A 20,046-nucleotide genomic window follows, 5' to 3' on the forward strand; every position below is an offset into this window, starting at 1 on the left:
CTAATATGACCATACATTGCTGGTCGTTTGTGTGACAACACATCATCTCTCTCTCATCCCCTTTCCTTCACTCGCTCTCAGCTGCTCATATTGTTTGGCTTCTTCTAGAAACACAAAATCAAGACATGATAAATTTAGTTTTGCTCCATTATTTCTGAGACCAGGCAGTGTCGGCGAGTTTCACTCGGTCATTCTGACCAATGGACCTTTTTTCACAGCAGACATGTTGACTTGTCATAGTAGGAAAAGCACAGCTGAAATTGATAACCTTAACGATGGCTCAATTCCATCAAGTGTCCCAGTAAGCTATTTCAGTGAGTCAGCATGCACAATACCAGGACCTCTCCTAAGTGGAATGCAGCCATCATTAATGGTTTTGAATACACCTGTGCTTTTCCTACAATGACATGTCAACATGTCAACAGCTTCGACCTCGTGACAATGTTTGCTATGCCTGACAAATTAAAGTGTAAACCCAAACCGGACCAAATGAAAAATGCAACAATGTTGCAACTTCACCCACGAATCGCACCGAGTCTACTGAACTATAGATGTGAAAGTGCCCTTACTGTACATGCATTCTCAGTAGTGAGCCATGCATAACCTTCCTTTCATTTCCTGTGACATTACTTAACATAACAATTGGGGAAAATCTGACTGAATAGAAAATACACCCACCCTTGCTGTAAAACTGGACTTTCCAGTCCAACACCCCTCTTAAGAACACTTTGTTTTGTGAGTTGGAAAATTCTGTCTTTGCCAAGCAGTTAATTACTAAAGCACATTGGCTGGTATTTTAACAGGTGGTTTTGATCATTACCACTCTGTGCTTCAGGTCTGCTACTGAAACTTCAACACATGATTCAGCTCCCTCACTCACACAAACCAAAATGTTAGACACATCTGTGACCAGAAGAGCTGGGGATTCAACTGTCATTTTTTTTTATTGAAACATAGCAGCCTTTAATGGCAGATACCATGTCTATTTAAAATCTTGGCCAGGATGTACATGCTTGCCGCTGCCTTATTAATGTGAAAAATGCTAATCCCACCATTAAGCAACTGGGACCTGGTGATGCTTCAGCAGCAGTACCATTAGGAAATCAATTATTTTTACACAACAAAGGCTGACAGGAGATGTGTGGTGTGTCGAAGATTAGATGTTGCATTCTTAAAACAAGCTTATATGATGTTGTGTGTTATATTTAGGGAAGCAAATAGGGAGTGCAACAACATTTCAAATACCCCATACCCTATCCCAAACTCTCAGAGACTGCTACCACAAATTATAAACATAGATTTACCATCTATTTATTTATAATCATAACATTCAACATCTGTAACTTTATGCATGTAAAAAGGTCATTTAACTAGTGTCTTTTATTTATCTCTTTTCAATGCTGTACTTTCCTTTTATTTATTTCCAAGTTGTACTTGCACACGCGTCACTTTTCACTACGCTGCTGTTTTTGCTGTTTTGCTGCTACTGTACTACTGCTGTTGCCGGTACTGGTTTTATCTTTTTTTCTGTGTTCTGTCTACATCAAGAGAAGTAATACGGAATTTCATTATATCTGATTATAATTACAATATCAGATTATTATGATAGTCATGGCCAAATGAAGCTTCCTGATACTTCGTGAACCATTTTCTTTATTTTCTGAGCCCACTAGATGGACCTTTTGGTTTAAAGAAAAAGGCTCAAAGAATGGCAATTCAGTGTGCTTTCAACCTTTAGTTGAACAGAGAGCGCCATCTAGTTGGCTCAGAAAATAAAGGCGTATTTTGTACGGGAGCATGTTTATTTAAAATGTATATTTTATAGACATGCAGAAGAATCATTCTTCATTATCATTATAATAACCATATTGCAAAAGTAGACTCATTTGAAGTGTGAAGTGTTGGTCAGGCCTTGTGGTATTAGGATAAAACTACTGGTTTAAATTCATATGATATTTGCTTCTGGTTTTACAGGTGTCCCTTTGCTGTATTGGTGATAGAAGATGAAGAGGCATCGGTTATTACCGCTATGTGCCCTCCTAGGCGTCCTGTTCGCAGGACTCCTCCCTAACCTTGAGGCTCAGGAAGGTAAGTCGAACTAAGTTCATCCCAGCTGCAGTCAGCAGGCTGTGCTCATTTTGAAGATGATTTGTCAACTTTTTCCAATTTTCAGCAATGCTCAGAGGAATACATTTTTTTCTTCTTCCCGTTTTTGCTCCCCTAAAAATGTATATTGTAGTTTGCACCTGTTCATATATTGCAAAGAAAAGCAGGAGTTTTTAAATGTGCTTATGACATCCTAAGAAAAGCCAAACACATTAAAGTTAAATTAAATTATTTAAATATTACATGATTTTTTTTACTTTTAATGAGCATTGTTAGTTAATTGGCTATTTTTCAATTATTGTTATTTTGTTTTAATTTTAATTCAAACGGTGTATCTTAACATTGGAGGAAAAAAATAGAATAGCAAGTGCAGTCAGATGCTTTTGCTAAACAAAGCAGCAACATTTCAGTTGTATTGTGCAACCGTATGGGTGTTAAGCACCAAAACAATATTCTGGTACCAAACACACCAGGCATCTTTTCACTGGTTTTCACTTTTGTCCTCCAAACACTCTTTTGAAGATTGTGCACAGGGGTTGGGAGCTGATATATACTTTCTAGTGGATTCATCCTGGAGTATGGGAGTGGAGAACTTTAAGCATATCAGACAATTTCTGTACAGCTTGATACAATCACTGCACCAGGTTGGAGGGGAGAGGTTTAAATTTGCCCTTGTGCAGTACAATACTAAGCCACGAACTGAGTTCCTGCTCAACAGCTACCCAACAACACAGGGAGTCCTGGCACACATCATGGCTATGCCTTATCGTGGTGGGGGAACCCAGACTGGCCTGGGCCTGGATTTCCTGACTCGTACACATTTGACCACTGCTTCGGGCAGCCGCGCTGTTGATGGTGTGGCGCAAGTGGTGGTTGTGCTAACAGATGGGCGCTCCCAGGATGACGTGGCCGAGCCAGCTCAGGTGCTGTGCCTGGCAGGCGTGGAGGTGTTTGCAGTTGGAGTTCAGGATGCAGTTGATTCAGAGCTCAGGGACATGGCTAGCAAGCCCCATGACACTCATGTGTTCAGTGTAGACTCTTTCCTGACTTTGCGGGATATAATCCAAGATTTAGTAGTGGGGCTTTGTGACGCAGTGACCCGGTCAGGGGGTGGTCCTGTGGCAAACGAGGCCCCCGTGTCTGGAGGAGGGACAGGTAATGAAATGGGACCAGTGTCACTACCATAACTAATGTGTCTACATGTGCAGGACGAAGCTGCTGCATATGTGGCTGTGACTGGATTTTATTATTAACACAATCAAGTGTTTTTTTTAACCACAATAACCTTTCACTATCCACCTGCAAAATTAACATCACTTGTTTTGTCTCACCACACTTAATATTCTCCTAATGCTTTAAAAAAAAATCACAATTAGATCTGCATGCGATTTACACCCTACAGCGTCTCAGATTAGGGTGTAACAGTGGCACTGAAAAATGCCCGTGCAAAACCAGAACAAAAACAATGAGAATGGATTGAGAGAAAGCTATTTAAGTGATGTGACCATTCTGTGCTCATAAATTAGGTAGTGATTTAATTTCTGTTTTGGCATACAGCCATAACCTCAGGCATAATTTAAGACACCATTTCAAGATAATGCTTGTTTGAATTAGACACAGCTGTGGTGAGAGGACACAATACAGACAGCAACAGAATAACATTGTAAAATCCATATATTGACACCTCAGACTGACATTTGTTCAGAAAACCTTTGGAAAAGAGAATGGACTCCAGGATTTTAAAACATCACATCTCAAATTCAATCAATGAGCTTTTAACCATAGCTAACCATGCACCACTGCTTATGTGTCTTGCATTTTGTATTCTTTTCTTTTGTGTCTTTATCAGTCACAATGTCTGTGTAAAATATTGTCAATATTCTGTATTTGAAACAGTGATGAACCTGTATCCTTGATCTGCAAAAGTACTTTGGGAATATTTTTATATGTAGATGCCCTGAAATGATATACAATATGTTACAATTAATTACCAGAAGTTACTGGAATGAAAAAATACATTCCATAAAAATGTGTCCATAAAAGGAATTTATTTTGCCATCATATATAATTAAATTAAAATGAATTGGAAACATCAATAATAAACACATTTGTAAAGATTTTACATGAAATCACATGTAATATATTCTCAAGTATTGCAGGCCTCCAGGATATGCCACAGGGTCATGGCTGGTCACTTTATCTGAGGTCCATAACAAGAGTCTGCATGGGATGGCTGAACTCAATGGAGTTTCTACAAGGGACACATCACACTAATTTAACAAAGAACTTTGTAAAAGGTTTAATGATAAAACAGCTCAATTTTTTTTTCAGTTTTTCTTTTGACTTGCAGTTGTCACCATAGTATGGCCTCATGATGGAATACCCTTGGTAGTTAGATTTCTTTATAGTAAATAATACAAATATTACTGAACCATATAGTTAAATGTATTAATTATAAACAATTATTTTCATTTCACAATACTTTTTTTATTTTCCCTTCTTAAGGCTCAACAATTTTTTTTATAAAAGAATCTAGCTTTTTAGTTCACGGTCACTAAGTCACATTCAACATTTCTGACCATTTATCAAATTTTTCTTTTTGTAAAAATCTAAATTATGTCATGATTAGCTTTAAATGTTGATGGAGTTCTAATCTGCCCCTGATGTGGGAAAACATTAGTTTTTCTGGAATTTAAATTAAAATGTTTTAGACCTAATTAAGCTGTTATGATTGACCATCCTAGATGAGGAGAATTAGCTCATCAGTGGTTAGTATTCCTACTGACAACAACAGTACTGTACAAATGGCATCACTTTAGGAAATCTCCTTGGTTCAGCCTACATGCAGTATGATGTGTTTTGCAATGTTTGATTGATTTGTTCACTTTCAATGTTCCTTGACACACACAATGATATGCTAGCACGAGTTCTTTGATTGGATTCTTTGTCTCTGCCTCACCATGTTAACGCTTTCACAAGTTCCATTTTGTTTTGTTTTCTCTCTCTTCCCTTAAAGCACAAGATTCAGCTGACCTAGTACTCTTAATTGATGGATCAGAGAACGTTGGAGCAGCAAACTTCCCTTTTGTGCGCGATTTGGTTTTGAGAATCATTGAGCCCCTTGATGTGGGCAGGGACACTGTTCGGGTGGCCTTGGCCCTGTACAACGGCAACCCACAGATAAAGTTCTATCTAAATAGCTTTGACAGCAAATCATCAGTCCTGGAAGCGGTGAAGGGCCTTTCCTACTCAGGGGGTGATGAATCTAACCTGGGGTTCGCCTTGGAGGAAGTAGCCAAAAGCCTTTTAAGCCAAACAGCTGGGGGCAGGGTCGACGAGGGTGTGCCCCAGATGTTGGTGGTTATCAGTGCTGGGCCGTCCACGGATGATACTGGTGCCGGTGACCGGGCCCTTAAGAGGGCCGGCGTTATCACAGTCGGCGTGGCGATTGGTGAAACGGCCAGTACAGATCTGGAAGCAGTTGCTACAGATAAAAGTTTTGTCCTGTCAGCCCCTGATTTCAGAACAGTGGCGAGCATGGGTGACCGGCTGCTCCCATTAATTAACGGGGTGGTCCAGCGCAACATTATAGTTCAGACCGAGTTCACAGAAGGTATGTAACTTCTCTGTAAATGTTAGTGAGGCATTGTGGTTGTGGATGGGGACTTAAAAAAGGAAAAGCCCTAAAAAGCTCAAAATGAATGTAATATATTGCACAAGGTAAGAGGCTTGTGTTAAACTTGAAATTGATGTATTATCAATCATAGTAAGGGTGTTTAACAGAGGTGGTAATTACACAATAAAACATTAGAAAAGTATTGTTCTCTACTTGAAATTTGACTAGCCTGCTGCAAATGTATAGATCCACACAGTTCAATTGATCCATTGTAAAGACACCCAAGTCACGATCTTAAAAGCTGCATAAAATTGCAGAATGGGTTGTCCCCATATCATATCACTCACATACTGTAACCCAAATATATTCCTTGATTGAGCTGAAAGTGTTTTGTAGTTATAAGTTCCTGCATTGAATTGAATAATTTAGTTGTTTTGAAAATGCAAAATGCATGCAGTTTATGTCTGGATAGCTTTTTTGTTGTCAAACTTTGAGAAAGAGAAAGTTCTAACAATTAATACAAAGTTCCAACAATCATTGCAATGCAGAGAACAAACACACTTGAAGTACATGGCCCCCCTATTAGGCTTTGTTAAATTAAATTAAATTATTTTATGAACTATATGAATGACCAAGACATAAAAGAACAGGTATCATCAATGGAAATTAAATTTCATTAAGGGCTGAAGTCCAGTGTCAATTCCAGGCTATGTATTTTTATTTCACATTTTGTTGATTAATCATTGTTATTCAGCATTTCTATTCATATTCTAATCTTAAATTAAACTTGTTTTGGTACAATATATCTTGTCCATATGCAGCAAAAAAATGATTTTTGGTTTTCATTGCAAATCCTAATTCATACCTTATGAGAACACATAAGATATAACATTTAGAAGGCGTCCATATTTTTCACAATAATTAGTTCACACATATGCAAAATAATCCAATCTAAATATAAATAATGAATCTAACTATTAAAATATATCCTTGGTGGGCTTTGGTAGCCCTTAGTACTTATAGATTATTTTGTGTAATCTTAAAACAGCTTTTATTCTCATATTAATGTATTTTCTTTTCTTTTCAGTCTTGGCAGTTGGACCGCGAGACATCATTTTCCTCATCGACAGTACAATGGGTGCAACGCTTATCAACTCTGTGCGAGAATTCATCAAGCGGTTCGTCGACAAAATGCCAATTGGTCCAGATGGAGTTCAAGTGGGTGTGGCCCAGTTCAGCAATATCCCTCGACTTGAGATGGATCTCAACTCCTATGGATCCAGGGAGGAATTAACTGCTGCTTTGGGCTCTATCAAACCAAGACCGGGACAGACAGTCAACATTGGAGCAGCCTTGGACTTTGTGCGGACGAATATGCTGCGGCCTGAGAAAGGCAGTCGTATTCAACAGGGGGTACCCCAGCTTTTACTGTTGATGACCAGTAAAAAGTCAAGTGACAGTGTGGAAGCACCCACTAAAGCCCTGCAGCAAATGGGCGTATTGACTCTAGCTGCGGGTTCCAAGACTGCGACGGAGAACGAGCTGCAGCAGATTGCCTTTGCTGACACTGCTGCGTTCTATTTGAAAGACTTCCGCTCACTGCTTCGCAACCCAAAGGCAATTGTCGATGCACTCTCCACTCTAGCTGGGGTGGTGGTGACTGAAGGACCCACTGAGTCAGGTACTGCTTTGTCTTTCACAAACATCTACTACATTTAAAAAATATTTTTTGTCATTATTCAATCAATTAAATTGATGAAAGTGAAATATACAGATAAGTGACAACTTAAAAGAAAACCTTGAATAAATAAGTGGAAAAACAACAAATGCAGATGCTTCGGAACAAATGTGCTGCGTGATAAAATTATATACCTGTTGTATGAAAAATTCCACTGAACAAGTGTGAAATTGTGGACCGACCCGCTTTCCGCCACTATCATCAAACCACCAAAAAGGGAAATGTCTTTTGGATGAATGAATGGTGTCCCATGAAACATGAGACATGAGACCAGACCTGTGACTTTGAAAGCATCGAAGTCACAGAGATTACAATACTCAGGGACAGGATTGTGAAACTGTTGAAAGTTATGATGGGGGCAATTATTTTGGCCTTCAAAACAATGAACATGAGGTAAACCGTAGAAATATGTTTTAGTAATCGGATGGCTGATGCTGATGGCTATAGGCAGTCAATTTGTAAGTTAGAGTGTTTGCTGGTTATGGCAACTAGTGTCAGCTTAGCTGTGTCATCAGCTGAGTCTAATTACAATGGCCACTTGAACATCAACACATACAGTTTAAGGGGCATTTGTTCAAACAACTGATGCGGTTGTATTTCTTGGAAGGGCAGTCTCCAGTTTAGGTTGATTTTTTAATTTTTAAAAACTAGAACTTTATTACATGACTCTTTTGGAGCTAAATAATGCTACTTTAGCTGTGAGCTTACTTAGTTGTATGTATTATCAATAGAAAACAATTATTTAAATACTTAATATTAGTGGTGCTTTCACACCTGAGCAGTTTGGTCCACTTGGATAGTTGGGTTTGTTTGTGGTGGTGTGAAAGCTCATTAGAACTCCGGTCCGCTTGAAAACGGGGTTCTCGGTACGCTTCCAAGTACGCTAAAGTTGGTTCACTTTAGGTGAATGTAATCCAACCAAAATAAAAGAAGTGAACCAAAAACATTTAACTAGCCTGCAATTTCAACCTTGCAGGCTTATATATGAGAGATGATAACTTTCAAATCCATAACGTATCATAACCACACATCACTCCTCATCTGTGGAACAAAACATCATAATCTCTCTCTCATCAGGGGCTGCCCTCTCCTTCACCCACTGTCTGTCAGCTGCTCATATTTTTCACCTTCTTCTAAAATCTTAGAAGTTCTAAAGTAAAACCAGATACCCAAGACAATAAATCTGGTGTTGCTCAATTATTTCTGAAGTACAGGGGAGTTTCACTTGAATATTCTGTCGAATAGACCAGCGAACGCGTCGACCGTTGTTTAATGTTTGGTGCGTTTAAAAAGTGCAATGGGAACACAAACTAACTAAATGAAAAAAATGCAACAATCTTGCTACTTCCAGCCCCAAATCACACCGAGTCTACTGAACTATAGGTGTAAAAGTGAACTTAATTTAAATAAGTGACATACATTGCCAGGAAGTTACAAATTCACTGCCTTTAGTCTTCAGCATCTCAGAGTTCATTTCTGTTTTTTTCCATTGCTGAGAGACAACAAAATAATCTTTTTGGGGGGTGGGCTTTAATAAATGTGTAGCCTCTTACCTGACTATTAGCTTACAGTGATGATACAAGTGCCCAAAGCAAAGACTCAACTTCATAGCATGTACAGATAACTGTTTCAATGGGCATCATTTGAGCTATTATTGTGTCACTAACAGTGTTACATGGTCCAGAGCCTGAAATTATATGTACATAGTATTACAAAGAGGACAATTTGTTTTGTTTTTTGTGCTTTTCCCTAGAGGTGGAGATAACTACAGTGCAGACTCAAAAAGTGGTTCGAGACATTGTCTTCCTTGTGGATGGATCAAACTACGTTGGCAGCAGTAACTTTCCCTATGTGAGAGATTTCATCATCAACGTGGTCAACCAGCTGGATGTACGTCCTGACAGAGTCAGGATTGGTCTCCTGCAGTTTGCTGAGAGCCAAAAGATTGAATTTCATCTGAACACCTACAGCAGCAGGCAAGATGTTGTGAATCAAATTTCTCAACTCAGGCTGACTGGAGGCTCAGTTTTGAATACAGGAGCTGCCATGAATTATGCCCTTAGCAAAATGTTCCAGCCATCAACTGGGTCACGTAGGAAGCAGGGAGTCCAGCAGGTGTTGGTTCTGATCACAGGTGGTCCAGTCCAGGATCAGGCTAAAAACGCAGCTGATAAATTGGCTCTTGCCGGTGTTTTGACCTTCACAGTCAGTTCTGGGCAAGCAGATGAAGACCTAATGAAAACAGTTGCCTTTGTTGAAGATTTGGCTTACCATGAAACAAGCTTCTCAAATTTGCCAGCTCTGGCTGAACAAATAATGCCAAAGTTGATAACAGTGGTTGGTGATACAGATGTGACAGAAACAACGTTCCCTGAGGAAACTGGTGAGTTTCTTTCATATCTCCGTTTCAATTAATGAAACAAATGTGACTTACATAAAGGTTTTCCTGGTAACATTGTTTTTGTTTTCCCTCAGCTTCTGTTGCTGGAGCTGAGAGAGATGTGGCCTTTCTCATCGACGGCACAGAAAATGTCAGAAGAGATTTTGCCTACATCCGAGATTTTATCCTTAAAGTCATTGAACCACTTGATATTGGGATTGACAGGGTGCGAGTTTCAGTGGTTCAACACAGCGAGAGGCCAACTCCAGCTTTCTACCTTAACACTTATCAGACCAAAGATGAGGTGATAAGCGCTGTCAGAGGAATGACATTGGCTGGTGGACGTAGCCTTAACACAGGAGCTGCTCTAAAATTCATGAAGGACACCATCTTGTCTGAAAGGCATGGCAGCCGCGCTTCACAAAATGTCCCTCAGTTCCTGATTGTTTTGGCTGCAGGCAGGTCCAGGGACAGCGTAAAGGATTCTGCTGGTGCGCTAAAGACAGAGGGAGTTGTACCATTTGGTGTTGGTGTTAAGGATGCAGACCCAAAGCAGATTGCGGCCATCTCACACAATCCTTCCTTTGCCTTCAATGTGAGGGAATTCAGCGAGCTTAGCACCGTTACACAAAGGCTCAATAACTACGTGAGCCTTCCAAGGGAAGAGCTGACCGAAGTTCTAAAGCAAGGTAAGCTAAATCTCTTTTCCTAGTGGTGCTTTAAATGTGCAAAACAACCCTTTGACTGATGTTTTTTTGTGCTTTATTGGAATAACTGAATTGTATTTGTTGTGTCTTAGTACAAAGCAATGCTGCAAAAAGAGATATTGTGTTCCTACTGGATGGCTCTGATAACACAATAAATGGATTCCCAGAGATAAAACTCTTTGTTAAGAGCATAGTGGAGAGCCTCTCTGTCAGTGAGAGCCAAGACAGAGTGTCTGTGGTTCAGTTTGCTAATAACCCTGAGGTACACTTTTATCTGAGTTCTCACAAGGCAAAGGATGACGTTATAAATGCCATAGATAATTTAAGGCACAAGGGTGGGAGGCGCCTTAACATCGGGGGAGCTCTCCAGTTTGTGAGGCACAGTGTCTTCACTTCCTCCACGGGCAGTAGAAGACTAGAAGGAGTGCCCCAGATTTTAATTCTTCTAAGTACACAACCGTCCACTGATAATGTGAGAAGCCCAGCTTTTGCTCTTAAAGAGCATGGAATTGTGTCAGTGGGGGTTGGAGTGGGAGATGCCAATCATTCAGAGTTGGAAATGATTGCCTTCAAACCTGGTTTTACATACAAAGTCACTGATTTCTCCAAGTTGCCCTCAATCCAATCACAAATTGTTGCTACACTGAACATAAACAAAGAAACTGCGGAAACCATGACTGGAATCTCAGATTTAGTAGGTAAGAATTCCACATTTCAATATATGCCTAAAATTGGAGTCCAGTGTTTGTCTTCAGAATAAAATTCTTTACTCTCTTTTATACTTTCTCTCAAATATATTTAACATACATTTCTAGTCTGATGATGATAAACCATTTTCATGTATTACCCTTGCTAGAATATCTATTCTGTTTCAAAAAGGAAGTGTTCTGTATTTCTTAGGTTTTCAAGAATGTAGCCCAGTTTCTTCTTCTTTCCAATTGTCCACATCAATGAGTCGACAAATTCTTTCACACATCTTTCTGATAAAAAAAGATGGTTCTTTAGAAGTTCTGCTTGAAATAACACTTTCAGAGAAGTGGCTCATTTTTCTTTCAGTGCTCATCCTCTGAGCTTGCTCACGCTTATAAAAATGCAGCATAGAAAAGTCTTGAAGGCACAGTCCGTGAATTCTCTTTTTATCTATCCATGTATTACCTTGTTGGCACAGGGAGCAATAAGAGGGACATAGTGTTTCTCCTTGATGGGTCAGATGACTCCAGAAATGGACTACCAGCTATTCGTGAGTTCATCAGAAGAATGGTGGAAGAGCTGGAGATTGGTGAAGACAAGGTTCGAGTGGCTGTCATACAGTATAGTAATGACACCACAGTTTATTTCAACCTAAAAACTCACAGATTAAAAAAGGCCATCATCTATGCCGTGAGAAGTCTCCGCCATAAAGGAGGAAGAACTCGGAATACTGGAGCTGCTCTACAGTTTGTGCGAGACCATATTTTCACGGCTTCATCTGGAAGTAGACACCTTGAGGGAGTCCCTCAGATTCTGCTTTTACTGACAGGTGGAAAATCCAATGATGATGTTTCAGGAGCAGCATTAGACATAAAACAAAACGGGGTTCTGTCTTTCGCCATTGGAATGAAAAACACTGAACAGGAGGAGCTTCAAAAAATTGCCTTCTCCTCCAGATTTCTTTTCAACCTTCCTGTCTTTGGTGAACTTTTGTCCATTCAGCCGGAAGTAGCTGCATTTGTCAAGGCTGAAATACAAATTGAGCCTCCCACTATTGTAGGTAAGAAGTGTCACAGATTCATATTTGAGAATGAATCAAACTGACTCCCCTTATGGTTATGGTTTAATACCCTTGGTCTTTAATAGTTTGAATTGCAATGAAACTGCATCATCTTCTGGAAAATGTCAGTCGATCAGTTTCATGTTTCTCAAACTGTATCCACTGGCTAGCGGCAACTTCCTTGTTACACTGTTTCTTGTTTGGCTCTCATCCTTCTTCTTGTACCTTGGGGCGAGTCCTTTCTTGACAGCCCCACATCAGCAAATGTCCTTTCTTTCTATTCTTAAGCTCTTTCTTGAGCCAATGATAATCACATCATTGACCGTATATTTGGAGTTAAAGGAAAATATTGAAATCTTTTTCAGCTTTCTACATCTTGAAAGAAGAATATGCCTCTTATCTTGTAGTTATTTCCAAGTCTCTCAATAATTACTTTTTGTACCAGTTTTCTTAAATGTTCTTGCATCTAACACTTTGTTTACCACAATTATTAGTCTGAATTTCGATTACCAGCTCTTCTGTCTTTACCAACCATCTAATGTGTAATGATTGCACCACAATAATATTTTATTTAACTTACTGTATGTATTATGTGTCTGATTCTTAACAAGATTTTCCTATTCTGTTTTAGTTGAATTAGAGTCCCCTCAAAGAGACGTAGTGTTTCTATTGGATGGGTCAGATGACACACAGAGTGGCTTCCCAGCAATGAAAGATTTTGTCCAAAGAGTGGTAGAAACACTCAGTGTTGGTGAGAACAAAGACCGTGTGTCTGTGGTCCAATATAGCAGAGATCCACAGACACATTTCAGTTTGAACACCTACAAAGAAAAACAAAATGTTCTTGCTGCTGTCCAGCAGTTAAACCATAAAGGGGGCAGACCCCTCAACACTGGGGCAGCTCTCGACTATGTGAGGAAAAATGCTTTCACCGATTCCTCTGGGAGTCGGCATCAAGATGGTGTCCCTCAGATATTGATTCTGTTGAATGGGGGAAGATCTCAAGATGATGTTGCAAGTGCCGCTGCCTCTCTAAAACAGGACAAAGTTGTTCCATTCTGTGTGGGAACAAGAAATGCAGACATACTCGAGCTCCAAATGATTGCATATAACCCTTCCTATGCTTTCTCTGTGCTTCGGTTTGATGATATGGGTAGTATCCATCAACAACTTGTGTCATTTGTGAAAAGGGTGCCTCGACAGCAGCCAAGACTAAAATCACACAATGTACTCGGTAAGATCTATCTATCTTAGTCATAATAATTTGTTCTACTATTGGATAACTTTGTGTAACTTACTGAGCATAATCTTTGTGTCTGTCACAGATGAAACTGAATCCATTCAACGTGATATTGTATTTTTACTGGATTCTTCAGATGAAATGCAAAATGACTTTAAGGCAATACTTGGCTTTGTTGAGACAATGGTGGACAAATTCAATGTGGATGAGAACAAAGATCATGTTTCAGTGGTGCAGTACAGCAGAACACCTTCTGTTGAATTTTTTCTAAACACATACAAAACAAAACAGGATGTTGCTGCCAATGTGCAAAGTGTCAGGCATAAAGGAGGCACGCCCCTCAATACTGGTGCAGCCCTTCATTATGTCAAGGATAATGTTTTTACCGCCTCTTCTGGAAGTAGGCACCAACAGGGTGTCCCTCAGATTCTGGTTCTCTTAACTGGTGGACGTTCCAGTGATGATGTCAGAAATGCTGCAGAAAACTTGAGAGGAATGGGTGTTATGATATGTGTGGTGGGAACAAAGAATGCAGATACCCTTGAAATTCAGTCTATTTCACAGGAAGCCAGTCATGCTTTCTTTGCTGCAGACTCCAGTGATCTGTCAGGCATTGAACAACAAATATTTTCTGTCATCAAGAAGAGGGAGACCCCTGCTGTCAAACCGGCATTGTATGGTAAGACATTGTGATGACTTCACGTTGTATGCCGTGTGCACAACTTCACACATTATCAGATTGCCGTGGACCTCAAGTCATTCATTCTATATGATGGTTAATGATGGACAGTAACAGACTAGTGCCCTTTTGCTCACGATGGCTGTTTTAGGCTTTCCTCATGTTGTTTTAGCACTGTTCCAGTGATTGAGATTGTGTCAACAAAGATGGTCCTCTAAAATAGTAGAGCAAATTGTGCACACAGGGTTATTGAATTTGCAGGAAAAAAACACTTTTTATCGCAATTTGTATGTTTGTTTATGCCTGTGTGATTACAGATCCCAACAGAAGAGACATTGTTTTTCTGCTCGATGGTTCTGATGGTTCTCAGCAAAGATTCCCAGATATTAAAGATTTTGTGCAGAGAATAGTGGCGGACCTAAATATTGATGCAAACAAAGATCACGTGGCTGTGGTCCAGTACAGCAACACAGTGGAGATTGGTTTTAACTTGAGACGTTACTCAACAGAGGATGAGGTTCTTGATGGAGTAAGAGGCCTCAGTCACAAAGGAGGTTATCCTCATAATATTGGAGCAGCTCTCCAGTATGTAAGGGAACATATCTTTACTTCTGACTCAGGAAGTAGACTTCTTGAAGGAGTTCCACAGATACTCATACTACTGAGTGGTGGAAGATCTGGAGATGACATAAGAACTCCGGTCAGAATGCTGAAAGAGACTGGTGTCATTTCAATTGCCATCGGAACAACTGACGCTGACACCCTAGAGATGCAGACAATATCTCATGAACCCAATTATGCGATCTCTGTTACTGATTATGAGGAGCTTCATACTGCTAAGCAGGATGTGTTGTCATTGTTAAGAGATGCTTCGCACCATGTAGAGCAAACCACTCCCAAAAATGTTTTTGGTAAGATGAAATATTTTAACCTTTTAGCTTAAACATGTAGTAAAGAGATACGGGGAATGGACTAAAAATGGACTGAGATGATTTTCATGACATGAATTATTGGGGACTATCACTGTAGCTGTTTACCGGTTACCTGCAGAAAATCACATTGCTTTTGTTTCTCCATCTTTTGTCTTTGATACAGATTCTGAGAAACATGATATAGCATTTCTTATTGATGGATCATATGACTCACGCAATGGTTTTGAAGAGATACGAGGCTTTGTTGAAAAAATGGTTGAAAGTTTAAATCTAGATGAGAACAGAGACCAAGTGGCTGTTGTTCAATACAGCCGTGATGCCACAGTAAATTTTTACCTGAATTCCTACTCATCCAAGAACGATGTGCTCAATTCCATAAGAAAAATAAGGCATAAGTTGGGGAGACCCCTCAACATTGGTAAAGCACTGGAGTTTGTCAGAGACAATGTCTTTGCTGCTTCAGTTGGAGGCAGACGTGCTGAATCAGTTCCTCAATATCTGTATGTATTTAGTGGTGGAAGATCAGGGGATGATGTCAGAGGACCAGCACAGTCTCTCAAAGGAAACGGGATAAAGACTTTTACTATTGGAACAAAGAATGCTGATACATTGGAAATGCAAACAATCGCTTTCACGCCAGCACATAATTTTCATGTTACAAGCTTTCACAATCTGCAAAGCATCCATCCATCTGTAAAAGCTAAATTGAGCAGCGCTCCAGAAACAACTGACATTACTGGTAAGACCTAGAAAATAATTAGCGTTTTAGAGATGTTTTTTAAATGGAAATAAAAGTTGTAAGACTGTATACCATGGGCATGTTTCTGTCTACAGCAAATATGGTTTTGTAAAATGTTTGTATCCATTTCAGACACTTCCTCAATTCCAGAATTAGAACCCCAGAGTGCCGATGTTGTTTTTCTCCTTGATGGTTCTGATGATATGCGAGCAAGTGAAAGACAAATTTTGGATTTTGTCAAAGAGCTTGTCATGCAACTAGAAATTGGGCCAAACAAAGTACAAATTGCTTTGATTCAGTACAGCACAGAGCCCACTACTGATTTTCTCCTGAACACTCACTCACTAAAAGACAATGTCTTGAGTCATTTGAACAATGTGACACTGAAAGGAGGGTTCACTGTGAACACAGGCGTAGCCCTTGATTATGTGATGAACAATGTGTTCACTGCTTCATCTGGAGGCAGAGCCCAGCAGGGAGTCCCACAGATACTGATTCTCTTAAGTGGGAGAAAGTCAGAAGATGATGTCTTAGGTCCAGTGGACAGACTGAGAAATGCTGGAATTGTCATTTTCAGTGTTGGAGTGAATGATGTGGATAGGCTGGCGATGGAGGAATTAGCACACAGTTCTAGGGTGCAGTATTTTATCAAGGATATTTCTGACTTTCTTCTTGTAAGACAACAGTTGCTCTCAGACATTGTATCTCACAAAGGCACTGTCAGCCCTGGTGTAGGTGAGTAAAAAATTCATTAAATTCGTTAATTTAAGTTTATACTTTATCTTCAATAAATGTTATTACTAAGCACATCTAATAATATTTGTACATATTCAAACCCTGTAAACTGCATGTATTTCAAAAAATCTGATTTCTGTGGAATTGTTAATTAACACAATTTACATGATTATGGAATTTTCTAGGGTCAAGCTCCAGTATGAATAGACATATTGTCTTTCTCATTGATGGATCTGATGATGTCAGGAGTCGATTCCCTGCTATACGTGAATTCGTTGCAAAAATTGTTGAGACCTTTGACTTGAACCAAGGAAAAGATAAAGTTGCTGTTGTACAGTATAGCAACAATGCTGAACTCAATTTCAATCTGACTACTTACAACACAAAAGATGATGTTCTTAAGCATGTCGCAAGCTTAAAACCAAAAGGCGGAAGGCCTCAGTATATTGGAGCGGCACTGCAGTTTGTGAAGGAAAATATCTTTGTGTCAAATGCTGGAGGTCGACATCATGAAGGTGCCAAGCAGATACTTGTTATGTTGGCTGGTGGGAGATCTAGAGATTCTCCACGAGGCCCAGCAAGTATGCTCAAGGCTGCAGGGGTTGTCACATTTGCAATTGGGTCAAGAATGTCAAATTCAGCTGAGATGCAAGTCATATCTTCTGACCCAAATCATGCTTACTCAGTCCCTGATTTTGTAAATCTTTCTCGTATTCAACAAAGTTTGATGAGTCATCTTACTCAACTGGGGGATGAGAAGGAAACTATAACAGGTAAGAATTTAGATTATTTTAATCATTATTGAATACGTAATCAATTTAGATATTAATACTGTATATTATTAACATCAAAAAACATATCTATTTTTTATTAACAGAGCAAAGTGATGAAAAGGGAAGAGACATAGTTTTTCTTTTGGATGGATCTGATAATACCAGAAATGGATTTTCAGCCATTCATGAATTCCTGTACGAAGTAATAGAAAGGTTTAACATTGGACAAAATAAAGACAGAGTTGCTGTAAAAAGTAAAAGCCAAGTAAAAGCCAGCCAAGCACAGCAAGTCTAATTAGCTTCCACTGAGTGACAAAGCAGTTGTATAATGTCAGATGTTTTAAAGATAAAGAGGTTACCAGTGAGTATAATGTCTTTCTTGCAGAGAAGACCAACCAAACCTGTCATATAAAATACAGTGATATAACAAACTTTTTGCCTGAGATGCCACACAACATGTGATGTGAATTTTGAATGAGAGCTTATGTATGTATTTATACTAATATTTTAGAAAATTTAAAGAAATGGCATTCCATGCAGAAGCATTATTTAATCTGCCATTGCTGTACACAAAAGTCAGGGGAGTCAAACATTCTTACATCAGCTCTGTAATAGTTAAAGTGCTCTTTGGAATTTTTGCAAGTTTATTTCTTCTTGTTTTAAACCCAAATTAGAAGCCATAAAACCAACTGTAAACTTATTTTCAAGTTGCAAGATCATGGTAGGATGGCAAATTGAAATGTATTAAAAGGTCAGGTTAGCCAGTGCCACATTGGCATAACAGTTCCGGCATTAAGGAATTAAATGCTGTAAATGTTGAGGGTAGATTTCATAATCTGACTTTTGCACAGGAAGGCGTTTGACACATGAAGCTAAATATGTCTGAAATTCTATATTCCTTAGTGGAGAGACGGCCACCAGGAAGGGATATTGTCTTCTTGTTGGATGGATCTGATGGTACTAGAACTGGATTCCCAGCTATGCGAGACTTTGTCCAAAGACAAGTCGAGAAACTCAGTGTGGATGACACCAAAGACCGCGTCTCAGTGGTTCAGTACAGCAGAGATCCAGCTGTCCAGTTCTATCTGAACACGTACAAAACAAAAGGCGAGATCCTCGACACTGTCAGAGCTTTAAGGCACAAAGGCGGAAGACCCCTCAACACTGGAGCAGCTCTCCAGTACTTGAGGGATAATGTCTTCACAGCCTCTGCTGGAAGCAGGCGCCTGGAAGGAGTTCCACAGGTCCTGATATTGCTAAGTGGTGGAAAGTCTTCTGACAGTGTTGATGCACAAGCCTCTGCTCTCAAACAGCTGGGTGTCTTGGCCTTTGCAATTGGAACCAGGAGCTCTGATAGCAAAGAACTGCAGACGATATCCCACGATGCCAGTTCTGCTCTATCGGTGTCTGAATTCACTGAACTTCCCAGTATCCAACAGCAACTTCAGTCCTCAGTGGACTCTGTGGTCATTGACGTCACCCAAGAATTACCAACTGTACTTGGTATGTTAACGTGCACGGCCTCTTGCTGCCCTTAAAGGCTGACTTGTTTTACCTCCACCGAGGGAAATAAATTAAGTGCAATGTGTTAAGTGCATTTAAATATAGGTGGTGGTGTGCTTTCCTTCTTTTTAAAATTGATGTAGGCAGTGCTAGGGGCTTTAAAAAATATAGTCCACTACTTGATGACTAGTCTACAAGCGTACTTTTTGCAAATGTCTTTATTTTTTGTCTTCCTGTCTTTTCTCAGTTGACACTGCCAAAAAAGATATCGTATTCCTTCTGGATGGTTCTGATAGCACAAGGTATGGCTTCCCTGCCATGCGTGATTTTGTTGAGAGAGTGGTGGAGAAACTCAATGTGGGAGAAAACAAAGACCGTGTCTCTGTAGTCCAGTACGGCAGAGATGCAGAGGTCCATTTCTATCTGAACACATACACCACAAGAGAGGATATTGTGGATTCGGTCAGAGGGCTGAGACACAGAGGAGGCAGGCCTCTCAACACTGGTGCCGCACTACAATCGTCAGGGACAATGTCTTTACAAACTCCTCCGGGAGTAGGCGCCTGCAAGGTGTTCCACAGATGTTGATCCTGCTAAATGGTGGAAGGTCTTTTGACAATGTAGATACCCCAGCCTCTGCTCTCAAACAGCAGGGCATCTTTGTGATTGGCATTGGAACAAGGAGCTCTGACAGTGCAGAGCTGCAGAAGATATCATATGACCCTAGTTATGCTCTATCAGTGTCTGAGTTCACTGACCTCCCCAGTGTCCAAGAACAGTTCTCCTCTTTAATGAGCGCAGTGCTGGTGAGGGCCACGCCCTTGACACCAACAGTAACTGGTAAGAAAGTGAACAATTTTTACATTCTTAGATCACGGTAGGATGCAAATTGAACTGCATTAAATAGTATTTCACTAAGTATAGGTCAGCCGGTGCCACTTTGAGAAAACCGTTCCAGCATTAATAAAGAAAATGTTGTAAACGTTGAGCTTAGCTTTCATCATCTGACTTTTGCACAGGAAAGCGTTTGACACATGAAGCTAAATATGTCTGAAATTCTATATTCCTTAGTGGAGAGACGGCCACCAGGAAGGGATGTTGTCTTCTTGTTGGATGGATCTGATGGTACTAGAACTGGATTCCCGCTA

At 39.9% G+C, this 20,046-nt stretch overlaps 1 protein-coding gene across 1 annotated transcript; it reads left to right on the top strand.

The window, feature by feature from the left end:
- Positions 1–2,003: 2,003 nt before the first annotated feature.
- Positions 2,004–19,373, top strand: LOC114563692 (collagen alpha-3(VI) chain-like). The gene is made up of 13 exons (XM_028590486.1): positions 2,004–2,088; positions 2,629–3,261; positions 5,123–5,719; positions 6,810–7,403; positions 9,214–9,843; positions 9,936–10,529; positions 10,640–10,996; positions 11,716–11,837; positions 14,102–14,216; positions 14,534–14,770; positions 18,299–18,898; positions 19,146–19,309; positions 19,368–19,373. Exons 1-13 carry the CDS (start codon positions 2,004–2,006, stop codon positions 19,371–19,373), a joined length of 4,734 nt encoding a protein of 1,577 aa, XP_028446287.1.
- The last annotated feature ends 673 nt before the right edge of the window (positions 19,374–20,046 follow it).

This window comes from Perca flavescens, chromosome 11, assembly GCF_004354835.1.
Source record: "Perca flavescens isolate YP-PL-M2 chromosome 11, PFLA_1.0, whole genome shotgun sequence".
Taxonomy (NCBI): Eukaryota; Metazoa; Chordata; class Actinopteri; order Perciformes; family Percidae; genus Perca; species Perca flavescens.